The 17,040-nt window shown below is 38.3% G+C and overlaps 1 protein-coding gene across 2 annotated transcripts in view; it reads left to right on the top strand.

Annotated features, from left to right (window-relative positions):
• Positions 1–2,308: 2,308 nt before the first annotated feature.
• Positions 2,309–17,040, top strand: part of TRPM3 (transient receptor potential cation channel subfamily M member 3) — a 416,081-nt gene continuing 401,349 nt past the window's right edge. Inside the window, exon 1 of one of the 2 annotated variants that reach the window (XM_063180477.1) lies at positions 2,309–2,492. In XM_063180477.1, coding sequence (XP_063036547.1) covers positions 2,469–2,492 — 24 coding nt within the window. In that variant the 5' untranslated portion in view covers positions 2,309–2,468. Of the gene's footprint in view, positions 2,493–3,419; positions 3,507–17,040 lie in introns of those variants that run through there. The other variant, XM_063180478.1, reaches the window with a different exon arrangement.

Raw genomic sequence — 17,040 nt, 5'->3', positions numbered from 1 at the left:
TGTAGTGCAGAAAGGGTCTGGATCTTCTGTATCTGGAAGATGTTTTTCCTTACCTGAAATCCAATTTTGCATGAGAACTCTTTATGTATGGTACACCTTAGACCTCAGTTCAAAGTCAGTTCACATAGAACAGCAAACTAACCCAGGACAGCAAACTGTCCCAGAAAAACACACCAGCCCAGAACAGCACTGCCCAAAGTTAGTCAGGAAGAAAATGCCAATAGGAACAGGGACTTTCATCAGGGACTTTCAAATGCTACACATAAAACTGCAGAGAGCTGTATACATCTGCTCCAGAATAAGTTCTTGAGTGGACATGGTCCCAGTATTCTGCTTTTTCACGGCAAAATTGCCAGCCTAACTTACAGATGTAGAAAGTTGTGTTTGGATCTCACTGTATACAGTAGTGTCTAGAAGTTCCTTAAAAAGAGGGAGCACAAGTTCATCTCCTTTCTGTGGAGATGCACACATAGAAATCCAAATGTATATGAATGCATGTTGCCTGCTGTGGGGTGTAAATCAGTGGTAGGTGCCTGTGGTAACCCAGGAACATCCCAGTGGGAGCAGGCTGAGGAAACATTCAAGGTCTGCTGGGACAAGGAGATATTTTACAAGAACAAGTGTTGTGTGAGCAGGAAATTCTGCTTCCTATTTCCAGGATGCCAAGCATTTCTGGTGATCAAGGTAGCCACTGGATGTTATGGCATATGTAATAAGACTTCACATGGGAGTGAGAATCTGTACCTGCTCCAGGACACCTGGAGGCCACTGCTGCACTGCCCAAGGGGTTTCTCTCAGTCCTGCATCAGTCTTGACTCATGCACTGCAGTGAAGTGTTTAGGTAAAAGTTGTGAGATGGGAGAGAAGTTTTAGATATGTAGAAGCAGAGAGAGAAAAGGAATTTGGTTTTGTTATATAAGAGGTGACCCAGGTTACTTGACGGGAATGTTTTCCTCCTCTCCAGTTCTCAGTGATTATTTTAAATGAGGGCAGTTTACCAGTGTGTTCTGAACAGACAGAGGTTCTTGCTAAAAGGTTCTTACGCAGTCTGAAATGTTGCTTATCTACCAGAGGGCACTGATATGGAAGCAGAAGCTGGAATGCTTCTGGCTGAATGTCATCAGACCAATGGTGCAAAACCTGTACCCAGGGTTCTTAGAGTTTCCTGGTATCTAGAAGATTCTAAAGATATCTAGAAAGTTAAAATAAAAAAGGGAGTCATTTAAGGAACTATGTGAAATTACAGAGAGTGACTGAAAAAAAATCACAGGTCTGAGTTTATTGAGTCACTGAACTTTTTCATATTTGATAAAGTAAAATTAAATAAAGTCACATACAATGAAGGGGGGGAAAAGTCTCATTCTTATTACTGTTTCTGCTCAGGGTATTATTTTTTGTACTTGTACTTTTTACAAGTATATTCTTCAATATTCTGATATCTGTCCAAAGGCACTGTCAGACAAACTTCAGCTTAAACAAATGATTTTGTTCTTCTTCTTCTACCAGTGATTTGGAATTTCTCACTGCTCCTTCACCTGCTTACAAAGAGGTGAAATGATTTCATGAGTTTGTTGATTTTGAGGGCAATAAGCAATGCCTGAAAGCAGAGCTCAGGCTGCAGGGGTGTATTGTCTGGTAGCTCGTGCCCCTCAACCTCTCAGGAAACCGCATCTTCTCCATCTCTTTGTGACCCTGGAAAAGCTGATTCAAGCCTTTATTTATACAGCCATCAATAAATAAAACGAATTGTTAAGTAACCACCAACTGTTTTATTGTAGTTTGCCATTAGTGTGAAAGGTTTGCCAATTTATGCATCTAGCAAGTAATGATATCAACTAGGAAAAGAGGAAGCTCTTCTCACAGGGGAAAACTCCTATCCGCCCCTGAATTCAACATGAAAGTAAACAGAGTAAAATTAATCTATAAATAAACCAAATAAACTCATATGCCACAATGCCTTTCACACCAGTTTTAATAATCATGAACCATGTCATTCAGAGGCTGTTTAAAGAACCAGCTGGGATAATTATAGCTTGGCTTTGAATCCAACATTAGTACTAGAATTAGGAAATTGATCATTTTATCCCAGATGCCAAGTGGTAAAACTTCTTTCCTCCCCAGGTATTGATAAACCCCTGGGGCTTACTGCAGGAGACAGCCTGAGGTGCGCAGTGATTAGCCTTCCTTTGCTCTCCCCAGCTCTACAGGCAGCAATGTCAGAGGAGGGGAGATCAGCTAAAGCCAGTCACAGCAATCTGTGGCAATAACAACATGCCAGAACTCTTAAACTGCTGTGAGGGCTGATTTTTCTCCTTCCACCTCTGCTTTTTCTGCCTCCCTGATGTCGAAATGCACCAGTGTTGCACTCTGCTGATAGACTTGAACCTTTCACATCTCCTACATCTCCTAGAATGAGGGAAAGGCAGCTGGATTCATAGCACCTCATCTGCAGAGTGTTGGCTGCCCAAATGAAGAATAAACAGGTGAATTTGGTGAGTTTCTTGTTCTATTTAAATGTATTAAAAAGAACTAAGAGGGATTTTTTAAAACAATTTCAGATGTTGTGATTGCTCTTTCCTAAGTCTCTAGAGTGGCATGGCTAGGAAACTCTGGAAATTTACTGAAACAGCTCAAGCTGAACCTCTGAGATCAGCTGCAGGCTGGAGTAGAATGACTGCAAAGCTACAAATGCCTGAAAATATCACTCTTCTTGACTGATGCTGCATCAGGATACTGGAGACCTTGTATCATACAGCAATTAACTGTTTATAGATTTGTTGCTCCAGAATGGGCACACAAAGTGATGAATACAGAAAGGTTTCAAATGTCCTAAATAAATTAGCACTGTCATAGAAGGAAAAGATTAATTTCAAAACTACCACCCAGTTTAATGTAATATAACTGCATTAATTAATTCATGATGCTTTTAAATAATAGGGACAAAATAAACAAACGTTTCTTTTTTCAGTTATGAAAGAATACTAGTGTTTTGACTTCTCTGTTCTGATTGCTCAATGCTTAATTCTTGTACACAGAGTGTATACACGGAGTGCCAGTGTTTTGGTCTTTGTTGCCTGTAGAATTTGTCTACTTTTTCAGCAGCATTTGTTATATGGGGTAGGAAGTTGATTAAATGACAGCTAGTTTCTGCACCCTGTTCTGGTACCAATATGCAAATGCATTTCAAGGGCTGATACTTAACTGTGTTGAGAACTTTGACCAACCGGAATTGGTTTTGGATGAGTGAGATGTTTTCATCAGGGGTTTTGATTGTTACTGCTTCGGACTTCACAGTTTATTAGACTAAAGTGACAAGGTTTTCAGGTGCAGTAAAACTTTTTATGCTATTTGGGTGACAAGAATGTAGAATTTTCTTGCTCTGTGAAATGGAGCAAGAATCCATTTTCTGTGAAATGGATTTTACACAGAAAACGTCCTTCTGTGACTAAAACTGTACAAACAAATTTTCCCAAAGAAGGCTAATTTGGAAAGGTGCTCCAAATATGGTAAGTGATCTTACTGCTTCCTAAAAGATTAACTGTGAAATGAAATGTTTTGCTTCTTTTATTTTCCATACTGTGACTTTGCTTTAGAGGCACTCTTAGTGAGGTAAGTGCTGAGAGATGATGTCTGACAGTAGTGTTATAGGTGGGGGCAGAAGGAGCTTCTTTGGACAGAGTAGGGTTTGAGCAAGTTTAAAAATAAGCATTGTATGGAACAGCCATCACAGTCCTCTGGCACAGAAAAGTGGGGACTTGCACTTTATTTTTGTGGCTTTCTGTAAACATAAAATTGATTTATTGACAGCATTAGGACCTGTCTATAGACGGCTGGAAATGATAACATTCTCATTACTGGGAGAAGGGACAGATGAAATGTAAAATGGATTCTCTGGGTCTTTTCCGCTACTATTCAGGTTTAAGAGCAGAAATATTTCAAGATGCAAAATATGCAGGTCTGTCTTTCTTGTGAGCAGCCTCAGAGGCAGAGATGCAGAGGCTGTCATATTATAGTACATAGCAAAGGAGATGAAGACATCCAGGAGTATTTCCCCAGCAAGTGAATAGCATGGTCAAAAGATCTCAGTGTTTCTGAGGGATTCTTAAAAATACATGCTGTTTCTGTTGTTAGTTATGCTAACTGAACTTGTATGGAGAAGATGGCTTGAGGAGAAGTTAGGACTGGCATTTTGATTTGTAGGTTCTGGACCTCAAACATAGTATGTTAAAATCATATATGAAAATTATTTTAGAGATCTTATTTTTACAACCCAGTGATAGAAAAGTATTTTTTCTAATTCCACTCTCTTCATGCAATTATAAATGTACAAATACCCTTTGAAAATCACTAGCGTTTCATGAAGTTGTCTTGTGAAGGCCTGATATGCTTTTTGTATTTTTTGTATTTCCTCTTTTAATGTAAAAAAATTGCACATACTTAAGGTATCTGAACACCTGCTGATCTCAGTGCTCTCTGCAGCAATCCTGTGACTGTTTTGTCACAAATGGTAAAGGGATTACATACATGGAGTACAGTACTGCTAAAACAATAAACATAAGTTCACTTGGGAACAAAATAATATTAAAAAAGAAGAAAAGTAAAACCCAATGTTGTCCAATATCAGGAATTTTTCTGAATTATTAGACTACTTTCAGAAACAGAACTGTATATTTTAAAATGGCTAGGAATGTAATTTGGAAGATATAATTTATAATAGAGATTAAAGGGTTAATTGTTTACAGGTTTTGTTTCTAGCCACTGAAAATGCTAGTTCAGCTGTATGATGGCATTCTTCCCAGCTTAAATATCTTTATTACGAAAAGACCAGGTGTAGTGTCTATGTGTACTGCTGTATTTTTGATTTTTAGTGGTACTCTACATTATTAGCATGAACAGTAGTGACCCTATCTTCACCCTAAAACATATTGAAAATTGTTATTGCTGTTTAAAGGAAGCATTTTGGAAAAGGTCCTCCTGATGGTTGTAACAATATGAGCATATGATTCAAAAACTCCTGTTGTATTATGACATCTCTTCTCCAAGAAGCTGAAGTGTCAAGGTTGGCCAGGGAGGATCAACTTGCCCACGATGGCTCTGGTAAAGCTTTTCTGTGACTAACACAAAAAAGAAAACGACAGGCTTTTCAGTATCATGTATCTTTAAAGTAGATTTCTGCTGCTTTGGTCTTTTGGAATCTGTTTCTATTGGTGTCCTCCAGCTCTAGCTCTGATCAGAAGTCACCAGCTCACAGAAGGTCCTTCAGGAAATCACCTAGCAAGGTACCTCAAGGAATACATTTTCAGTGCAGTCAGGCCCAAAAGCATTTGTGAGTTAGACACCACAACATTTTTGATCCACAAATTTTAAATGGTTGGGTGCATGCCTGAGCAGTACCAGGTGGATCATTTTCTAGACTGTGGGCAGAGCAGCCAATTTTCTTCAAGTGATTGTTAACTCTGGCATTTTCCGCACGTCTGGGTATCGATCTGCTCCACTTTCTGACACTCTGCTCTGCTGGATGAAGGATTGCCTTTCTGCCTGTGGAGTGCTCATTGCTCCTGAGGTATGTTTCATGGATCTTCAGTGCACATGAGATCATCTCTCACTGGAAAATAAGTGCTCGCCTAACAAGCTGACTCACTTTCTCTGCTGGAGGGGTGATATGCCAGTATCTGGGTCTGCAGAAACTTGTCATGACTGAGAACCAGCTGTGGTGATGGGTATGTGAGTGTGGTGTGGGAGTTGCTGGTTCTCTTGAGAAGCAGGTGTGAAGTTTTCGTGGCATGCAACACCCTCTCCTCACTTTGCTATGAAGGGCATTGCTGCCTGAGAAACACTGTACTCACAAAATTAGACCTAGAGTTACATTGACTGTGCTGATCATTAACTGTTTTTGTCCAATGGCCAGTTTTATTCAGTATGAATAGCACAGAGTCTCAAGGGAAAATGTAAAATCTTAGGAAGATCTCTGATCTGCTGATGAGAAAGAGAGAGGGGAAGCAGACTTTATGTGAACAACCTGGATAGGTGTTTTGCCTGAAGTACAATGAGATGCAGCTGAATTATGGTTTTCTTTAAGTGAGAACTTACCTTTGAAAGACCAGGTGCATGAATGGTTTGCAACACATTTTGGAGACTGAATACTTTCTATGGAATAAATGCACATTTTCTAGGTTTTTCTCACCAGCATCAAGTGAAAGGCATCCTCTAATCATCATTTTAAATAGGGTGGGTGGTCTTGTGATAGCTGGCTACCCTATCATGATTTTAAATGTGCCATATGTACAGGATGACAGTGTCTTTTTTAAATGGAGACTGCATCCAGGCTTGAGGGTCACTCCAATATAGAGACAACGCATCCAGAGATGAAGTTACAATGCTTTTTCTCTCTAAATAAATTCTAGACCAGAGTATCTTTTAATGAGTTCAAAACTAAGGGTTGAAATATGTTACATGAATTATTCCTTTAGTGCCTCTCATATTGTTCTCCGTAGTTTCTTATAGCAAAATTTTGGGGATTCCCACAAATACCGAAAATGGTTATCACAAGGTAATGAAGCTGTTGCTTAATTGTGCTGCCAGGCCTTTAATTTAACATCCTGGAGATGCTGCGACCTTCCTGGAGACAGGGGTTTTTGGCTGGTGATTGCAATTAGTTGCAATTAGTGTGTGAACTGTGGGCGGCTGTTCCTGAAGCCCCATCCCGCTCCGGGCTGCGGGATGAGCCGGGATGAGCTCGGGTGTTCCTGATCCGGCTTTGCCCTCTGGCGGTGCCCGCTTGAAAGATTCCCTAAGCTCGGGAGAGATAAAGCCTCTGGAGACTCGGGAAAGATCTGGAGAAACAGCAGGTGTGTGTGATGGACACTAAAAGTACACTAAAAGAGGGAAAGGTCCTGCAGACATCAGTGCTGTGGATGCCAAACAGGATCCCAGGGAAGTTAGAGGCAGAAAGGTTTAGTGCTCCTTCATCGAGGTAAGCCGAACAAGAAGGAGTTTTTCTCTGCCAAAAATGCAGTTCCTCACTGCTCTGACCAATTCTTTGACATGACAAATACATGCACTTGAAAAATATCCCAAGTGTTGTCTTACTGAAGCTCAGCTCTTTTCCTGATGATGAGGACTTAATGGAGAGAGCTCTGGGGAATTGGGAACTTTAATGGGAGACATCCTCTCCCCAGCCTTCAGAAAGCTCTGAGTAATTCTAATGAGTTTTCATGGACTGGCCTTTCATTTAACTTCAGGTGTTTCTGATGGGAGCCAGCTTTTTATTTTTACAGCCTGGGTGTTTTATGTGCTGGCAGTTCTGCATGTGTCTGAATATAAGTTCTGCTTCTCCTCTTGGAGAAAAAAACAATTATTTATAGCCTAGAAGGGAAAGAAATGCAAAATTATTATCTGAGAATGCAATTGAGATGTAAATCAGGTGTCGAACAGCAATTAGAATAAAGAATGTTGTAGTTTGAGGGGAATAACTGTCTTAGCCAATATTAAAAAAGATGCATATTTTGATGTCTAGATGCAGCTTTATTTAATGTTTTTGCTGTTTTCTTTCTACCTTAAATTAGGAAACACAGAGATTTATGCCTTTCAGGGAAAGATGGTTTTTTAGTCTTAGGGAAAATATTTGGAACAGTTGTTGTTATATCCAGTCATATAAAAAAGCAATACAGAACCTCCCTTTTTACTATTTTTTTTAGCATTTACATGTAGAAATTGCCAGTAAAAAGAGAATCAATGTACTTACAGAGGACATGCAAATTTAGGGTTAATCACTGCAATAATTTTGTGGAAATTGCTATGAAGAAATTACTAAAAATGTAGGGCATGGCACAAATTATGTATTTTTCTCCACACTCTGAAAGAGCCTGGTTATAGGAGACAGGCCTTGCTTGGACATTGCAGTTATCATATCCTGTATAATGGGCTTTGAAATAAAGAGCAGTAAAATGATCCTTCCCATTATTTATACGACCACACTTCATATACCCCCCTTCTTTCAAAAATTTGTTTTCTCTTTTACGTTCAGACCCTGACATTAGCTATTGCAAAGCACTGTGCTAGAAATGAACAGTACAATCTTGTTATTCTGGCAGTATCTCATTACATGAAACCAAGGATCCCTACGGTCAGAAAATGGTGTCCTGAGAAAGATGTCAAAGCACTACTAAAAAGCCAAAAGCCAAAAAACTCTGAATGGCATTCTGTTCACACAGATCAGCAGTTTTTTGTTTTTACACCAGAAATTACAAGATTCTGTGTACCCACGTTGATGCTGTCCATTTAACTGCAACAGGGTTCTGGAGGTATTTTGCACCCATGGGAGAAGAAGGAATAAATCAAAACCTGAAATATACATATTTGTGAATCTTTTCATGTAAAATGAGATCTTTCTTGCTCTCTTCAAATTTTCTAGTATTTAGCAACAAAAGAAAAACTACTTCTCTTTTATCCCAGTGCAAAGGATCCAGATTTTTATCAGTTCTGATTTCAGAATTCAAATTTTTGATGCTCTCGTTTAGTAAATAGGGCTTCTTCTTAACACAACCATGCCTGCAAAGCCCTGAAATAAAAAATTGCCAGAGATATAACCTGTATTACCTGAGTTGATATATTGGATAGTATCTGTATATTTGGGAAGAATCACTTGCATGCTTTAAGATGTAAGAATTTGTTGCATTCTTTCTTAAATTTCTATTAGTTTCTCACATTGAAATTCTGGACAAAAGCATAAATTACTTCTTTAAATAGTCTGTTCAAAACACAGCAATTTTTTTAAAGGAGAAATAAATTTGAAATATTACTCTCTTTTAAAACATGCTTTTTCTTCTTGTTAAAGATGAATAAGCAATGTACTTCTTATTCTTCTTCTTTCTCTTAAACTTTCACGTGTTTACGTGGCCATTTTTCTCCTTCAAAGGATAAAGAAATGTAATGATGATTAATAACTGTATGAATATAGGCTTTCAAAGCAGGCAATAATTCTGGATTTCTGAAGTTATTTGGTAAGAATAATATATATTCTGTACTTTGGGAGCACTAGCTTTGGTAGCTAATATTTATGCATTTCACTTCCAAACAAAAATATAAGCTGTTTCTAACTACTCTTTGGAATCACTTCAGTTTTCTTAGTACGTGCCTTCTAAAACTGCAATAACAGTGGAGAGATTTGTGGATACTTAAAAGAAAGACTTTCCGTGTTTAGTGTACAGCATCTAAAACCATGTGAAAAGGCTGAGAAATGGATAAATGAGACAGAGTAGGAAGAAAATTAGGAGAGGTGAAATAAAGAATTGAAATCAAAGTTGGTGCTAGGATGTTTACATTTTGGTATCTATGTGGTTGGAGGGGTTCAAAAATTAAAATACGGTGAAAATTGTGGGTGAGGTAAATGGCTTATGACCAGCACTTGAGTGGGTGGGGGCAGGATCTTGAGGAGGAGAGAAGATCAGGACAAATATCTAGACCTGCAAGACCCAAACAAACAGTTTGGTAATTGGGATTTGGTTTGGAAAGCCAAGCTCATTCTCTCCACTGCAAATACCTTCACCCTTCTATCTGAAAAATCCCTTGCCATTTTCTTTAGCCCCGTTATTTTTCCAGTTCTGCAGGTTACTGTACAAAATAGTGTAGAAACAGTAAATTCCCTAGTAAGATCACTTGAGCTAAGTGATTATTTCCACATCATAGTTTAAGACATCATCCTGCATATTTTACCAAAGCATCCAAACAAAGAATTCTCACAGTTCCCTGCTATGGAAAACATTTGCTGAAAACTTGGGAAGAATCTTATAGCTCAGCTGTTTAATCACAAACAATTGTAAAGAGTATGGGTTGGCATTTATACAGCATGTAATGGAAATCTTCCTTCTCAGAGAATCTGATTTAAACTGTAGTCAGCTTCCTAAATATTCTAATAGGTGTAAATCTTTTTGTCCTCATATTGTTCTTATTTTGTGCAGCTTTCCAGTTTATACCCTACCCTTAATAAAGGGTATTAAAAAAATCTCATCTTTGAAGGACTATCAATGAACCTTTGGCTTCAGGATACTTTTGCTGATTTGAAATTTCAGTAATTCAAAATAGTCACATGAGCGACCTGGAAAAGACTTAGGCCTGTTATGAGCAGTTGATAGTAATAGTTCAGCTGTATTCCAGTTTGACATGGCTTAAATCCTACGTAAGACTACATGGATGATAAACTTGAGAACATTATTTACAGTTTTGGGATAAAATGTCTTCTTTTTCTCCTATAGAGAAAGGCTGACCCAGAACTCAGTCACACTAACTAACTTAAATACTGTAAATTAGTTCTATTTATTAATTTTTAATTTTTTTTTAAATTTTACTTTTCATGTTGTTATTATGCTCTTAAAACCAACACTTTCCATTTGAAACCAAAGAGCAGTAGAACAGACTAAATTTTTATTTTTTGCCACTTTGGAGCAGGGACAAAATTGTAACTGATGAATATTCCACCAAGGAGTGGATAAATAAATTTAGAGGTATGTGAAGCTGCTCACCTGGCTGCTCTGGCTACATTGCCAGATTGCTTCCTGCTCTGAATCTCTCCAAGTTCACTTTTATGCCAAAGCAGGTTAAGAGCTTTGTTACAGACACCCAAGGGTCCAGCAGGTCTCATTTAGTTATTCTTCATAGTTGTTCTCACACAGATTTGCATGATTAGAGCCTTCCCAAAATACATCATTTTTGAGCAAAATTTCTTAAGGAGTGTGATCACTAGAGAAGGGATTGATCTGCTCAACACCACCGGTCGTGTTTGGAGTATTTACTCTGCCCAGGCTAACATGTTTTGGATACCTCCTGTAACTCGTGGGAGAGCCCTGCTTGATGATCAGGAAACTGGTCTGAGCAGGGGGCAGATCCCTTCAGAGTGTGTGGAGTTGGCTTTATAGGATGTATGATGTCCACAGGTGGGCTTACTTCCTGCTAGAGTGGTTTTTTGTAAAGATCCCTGTGCTCTCCTTGATGATGCTTTATTCACAATTCCATTGTTCTCTGCCTCCTTATAGAGGTGCACATTCTTTTTTTTTATGTTCTCTTTAATATCCTGGTAAAACCTGTTTTAGAATCAGGGCATGGAATTTGCCTCTAAAGCAGAACATGCTCAGTGAAGCAAAACTGGCTCTTTCAAATACACGTGCCACGAAGTACCTTCACCTTGCTTGTGATAAACTAAAAGCCTGTCCAGAGACACAATACTGCTCTTAGCTTCATAAAATCCTTGTCACAGAGGGTCTGGCATACATTCTGATTTAGACACTAAAATTGGTTTTGGAGCACTAAGCTTTTTGTGACTCATTAACCTGTTAGACAAATCCCAGATGCAATAGAGTAACTTTTAAAAAGCTAAGCTATTTCCTCTTCAGATACAATGAAGATCAAAAAATAATAACTTTTTAAGTTTGCAAATTCTGGGAAAAGATAATTGGTTTTATTAATGTTAAAGATTCTGTGAAGTACATCAAATTGTGATGTAATATTAATGGATAATGATGTGAGCATAACTGTTAGCCTACAAAGTAGGCAGATGCTGGAATAAGACTTAAATCTCCTAGGAATGGGCTAAAATCTAGTTATCAAAACACAAGATGAAAAAGCATATGGAGAGGCAACACATTATCCACTACTCTATGCTTTAATTAGAGCTAACTATTCAAAGTGGGATGTTTCAGCTCTGGTCTCATAACTCTACATCATAATAATAAATAATAGTGAGAAAATTAAATTTCCCATTTTCTATGGCAGCACGTTCTGTGATTTAAACTGTAAGCACCTAATTACTTGTAGGTAAGTAAAACACAATAAAATGAAGTTAAATGGTGTTAATGCAATTTTTTTCCACGGATTGGGATTTTCTCTCATAGCTTCTACAGTGATTGTAGAATTGTAAATAATGGCAAGAGTTTTAAATTTAGAGTTTATATTTAAATGATAGAGTTTAGTCTGTCCTTTAAATATAAGAGGGAGAAACTTTGGATCTTCATGTAATTTTCTGTGAAATTTGGATAAGATTTTTAAAATTTTAGTCAGAAGTGCTCAGTCTTCATGTTGAAGAATGGTCTTGCAGGCAGATGATTTTCCAGCTTGTGTCACCAAAAAAAGTCTGGCTAAAAGAAGTTGCATATAAGCTCAATTTATGTTGGCTGATGTGACAAAAAGTACTTGCAGCTTTTCTAGCATGTCTGGGTTTTGGGACGGTTTGGGGTGGGGTTTTTTGTTTGTTTTTTTTTTTTTTTTTTTTTGGTTATTTTTTTGGTTTTTTTTTTTTTTTGTTGTTGTTTTTGTTTGTTTGTTTGTTTTTTTTGGGTTTTTTTTGTTTGTTTTTTTTTTGGTTTTTTGTTTTTTTGTTTTTTTGGTTTTTTTTTTTTTTTTTTGTTTTTTTTTTTTTTGGTTTTTTTTTTTTTTTCCAAAATCAGAAATTTAGACATTTTCAAAACTCAGCATTTGGGAAATTAAGTTTTCTTATAAATTGACACTGACTATGTAATATATATTTCAGGCTATCTGCCCTCCTGCTGATGAATAACAGAATGTAGTTGAGAAGTTGTGTTTCTTTTAGATTTAGAACAAATGTATCCTTCAAAAGTGTTCACATGTCTTTCATTCTATCTGTTAATCTTGCCTGCAACCTTTGTATTCGGGTGGGGTTTTTTCCCTCTTTTCTCCTTTTGGTCTTCCAATAGACTGCAGTAAGTTTGTCAATGGTGGTTAATAGAGCAATGTCACTGCTGCTTTTGGAGAGCCCAGGTGGGACCAACAATCTTGCAACAGTAATCAAATCTTCCTATTTCTGACATCTTAGTAGCAGAATGAAGCAGCAGGTTGTTCTTTGACATCAGAAATGGAGAAAAGTGAAAATGTTTGTCTTGATTTTGACTTTTGAAATTATAGAAGTAGATGTTAAGGGGAAAGGTCTTCTCTTCCATCTTTCTCCCTACTCCCACCTGAATACAAGGGAGTCTTCAACCCAAAGCCCGTGGTGTTTTACATGGGTTGTTGAATCAGGCTTAGGGCATGAACATGGCTTGCTGATTGATTCCTAGGAGTAGAGAGGATGTGAGTATCACAGAAACAGCAATCCTACAGAGGATGGAGGGAGGTCAGAGCATCAATGGATTCATCTCCAAGTATATACACCTATAGAACTTGATGTAGATAGGAGTTTATTTAGAGGCATTTGTTTCATTATGATAATCAGTACCAGTTCAATATTACACGGTTATAGGTTGTTTTGATATCACCAAAGAACTCTTATATCACTCTGTGTCATCTCTAAGATTGTTAAATATACTACAAAAAATATTATTTTTTAGATGGTGGTTGTTGGAGGTTAGGAATACTAATTGCTATCATTGAGGCAGAGGTAGAAACTAAGTCAAAGGGCACTTTCCTAACTGAGCTGCATGCTGTTATTGGGAGAAGTTTTCAGCCTGGAAGTGTTCATTCCCCACCCTCAGTGAGAGCTGCCCCATCCTTCTGCAGCAGGTCCAGAGGAGGGCCACAAAGATGTTTAAAAGAATGGAGCATCTCTCCTGAGAGGAGAAGCTGAGGGAATTGGGATTGTTCAGCTGGCAGAAAAGAGAGTGCAGGGGAGACATTATTGTGGCCTTCCAGTATTTTTAGGGGGCCTTTAAGGAGGATGGGAACAAATGTTTCATCAGGTCCTGTTGGACTGGGACAAGGGGAAATGTTTTTTTTTACCTAAAAAGAGAGTTAATTTGGACCATTATTAGGAGAAGTTTTCCACAATGAGGGTGGTGAAACACTGGCACTTGTTGCCTAGAGAGGTAGTGAGTGCCGTATCCCTGGAAACTCTCAAGATCAGGTCGAACAAGGCTCTGAACAACCAGATCTACTTAAAGATGTTCCTGCTAATTGGAGGGGCCTTGGGCTAGAAGGCTTTTGAAGGTGCCTTCCAACCCAAACTATTTTATGATTCTGCGGCCCACCAGCTAAGAGCACTGGAGTAGCAGAGCATCACCTCGTCACCCTTCACCTTGCTGGAGGCAACAGGGCTGAGCAGAAAAGTCGTAACAGACAGCTTCACCCTTTCAGATAATGGACCTGGCTTAGATCATTCTCTCCCTGGGGGACCCAAACCTTTGAGGTACCTACAAGTAAGGGAAGCTGGGTTCTGCCTTGCTGCAATTTCATACACTCAGAATTGGAAATGAGAAGACAAAAGGCTATGGGGGCTCTGCCTGTCCTCCTCTCCCTTCCCTTCTTTGCTCTGGAGTCCAAACTTTGTAGAAGAAAAAATGGGGAAAAGCAAATAGTTGAAGAGATAGTTGTAACAATAGTTGTTTACCCTTTCTGTAAATTCTGGGTATTCTCAGGAACCTCTTGTTAAAAAAAAATACGTATGAAATGAGTTCATTATAATCACAGAATCACGTAGGCCAAGTTCTAAAAAGTGTCCAGTAGCTAATGAACCTTTTGTCAAATGTCATGTTGTTTACTTCTGTCATACTTAGGTTGTGCAGGCTCCCTGCTCCTGGACTTGTTAGGATGATATATCATTAATGTAACTCCTTTTATACTTCTATTTCTTTCTTTTGAATACTGACTATTTGCCACTGATTGGAAGTAACAGGGAGACATATTTACATTTCCACTGATACATATTTCCTGCATCATTATTCTGTTTGCTAGCAACAGTTCTTTTTGCTTTTTAATGATCTGACTCATAATTTATTTTCCATGCACCTTTGTTTAGGAAAAAACTTTTTAGGTCTTCCTCACTTAGGAATAAACATTGTGGTCTTAGGAAGAAACATATGCTGTAGCATTTCTTAGATCCAATATTTCTTATAACTTCCCACACAGAGTTCAACTTGCTCATCAAAATAGTGAATTACCAGAGTTCCCTCTACTTTTTCCAGAAGAGATGAGGAGAAGGAGTGTCCTCTGGCATGGAGAAAGGGAAGAACTCATGCCTATGAAAGCAGGCCTCAGGTTGACAGAGGTTTCCATTTATTTTCATACTTTAGGAATCACAGAGACAATCATTGCTATAACATAAATGGCTTATCTAAGCCCACAAAGGTTGGTGTGGCCTTCTAGAATAATCTGTCTTGCTGACACTACAACACAGCACTGAAGCTCAAAAAACCTGTCTACATACACCATATGTCATGACCCTCCAAGCCAGAGAGCAGGTCCTGTCCTTTGTGCCCCCATAACTGCTGTCAGGCATCTGAGCCATGCTATTGCCAGCCAGTCTGTGCTTACAGGCAGCAGGATCTGTCCTTTGTGGGCTTAGCCCACATTAAGAGGGTAAAGATGAATCAAATTGATGTACACTTACCATATCCTGTAGCTGAAAATACAGGCACTCAGGACAAGCCACTTAATGAACCATGGGTAAGAAACCACATGCTGAAATTCAGCCTGAGAATGTGCCCCAAGGATGCAAACTGGAACCTGCTTTCTTTATTTCCTTCCGCAATGAATTCTGGTTTCTGCTGCTGCAGTCATTTTTGAAAGATATGGAATCACTAAAATCCTGTTTAAAAACAGAAGCAGTGCACTTCTCCCATGTAAACATATTGGCATGACTTTTTGCCCAAAGTCACTAGCCATGACTCCCGTTCTTTATGTACTGTATCACTGTTAATTGCCAGTTAATTGTATCTTTCCCTTCTTCTCTGTGTCCTGAAAGGAAATCACAGCTCTGTAGAGAGTGTATGTCATAATGTGCCAGACTGTTATTTCCACGGCCATTTAATTCTCATGTCTTTCTAATGCTCTTTTAAGGGAGCTGTTGCATCTGATACACCTACAACTGCAATTTTTACCCTGTTACAACATGAACCTTCTAAACTCTTGGCTACATTCTTTTGCTCCTACACTAATTGTTAAAGTAGTCACATTTGACTTGCATTTAGGGTTAAGTGACCAGCTGCAAAAATTTTCTTTTTAGTTTTTCATGAGTTTTAAGATAGGCCTCACTTACTGTGTGCCTGAGATTAATCTGTGCTGTAGGTCAAGCAAACATGATTGTATGTAGCTGCTATGATAAAGATCTTACTGATGAAAAGGAACTGGGGAGGGTGGGGGAGGAGAGGTCATACCAACTCAGAGCTCATCTGTTTGGATGAATGGACTCTTCAGGCTTGGATTTGCTCAGATACTTCAATCATCTTAGTTCTTTGTATTTTAATCAATTTTAATATCATGAGACAAGTGAACCTATATTTTGCAATATATTTTTTTATTTATGTCTATGAGGGAAAATTATCTTTTTAAACTTTGTACAGCTGCTGCTCATTTAGCCCAGATACATGTTTTTCAGCCTTTTATTTTCTTGAAACATACTTGCTGGAGAACCTTATGCACAAACATGAGGAACAAAAGTTTACCAGAAGGCCATTAAATATTCGATGAGTTAATATAGAAAGACAAACTTAAAAAAAAAACTGGTTTGGAAAGGGACCAGCTGAAAGAGATTCATTCATATGAATGCTGATCCAGGTGTAAATGTCCCCTACAGGATAGGGCCCAAAGAATGCAGGCATCAGTCTGCAACCTCTGTGAGAAATATTTCTCTCAACCAGGAACTATCAAAGCAGACTGAGTGGATAACTTTCCTTAAAAGTGGATGTGGCAACTGGTACTCTTATAATGTATTTTCCTTTGAATGCTAAGGAAGCTTCTTAGATAAATTTAGTGATACTGAGGTTTTTGATAAGTCATACTTAGTCATTTATAATCATGCTAAGATGGTATTTTGCCTTTGTGTTCCTTGGTGGGTAAAAGGTCTTAGTTCCTGTAAAGAAGGGCTGCTGTCCTCCAGCTCCTAAACCTGGGTGAGAGGTATGGAGGACTCTGATGACATATTACTTTCCTCTTTAAATCAAGAATCAATGAGATTTATTTAATTAACTTTTTTTCTTTTAGGCCTTGCAAGTAATGACAGATGACTTGAGCACAGCATTAAGTATGAAAAAGAGTGGGACATATAAAGATGAAATTGAGATTTTTTGCTCTGTGTGTAAAACAGTATATGAAAAAAGAATT

This window comes from Melospiza melodia, chromosome Z, assembly GCF_035770615.1.
Source record: "Melospiza melodia melodia isolate bMelMel2 chromosome Z, bMelMel2.pri, whole genome shotgun sequence".
NCBI classification, from domain to species: Eukaryota; Metazoa; Chordata; class Aves; order Passeriformes; family Passerellidae; genus Melospiza; species Melospiza melodia.
This window is presented reverse-complemented; position numbering and strand designations above follow the sequence as displayed.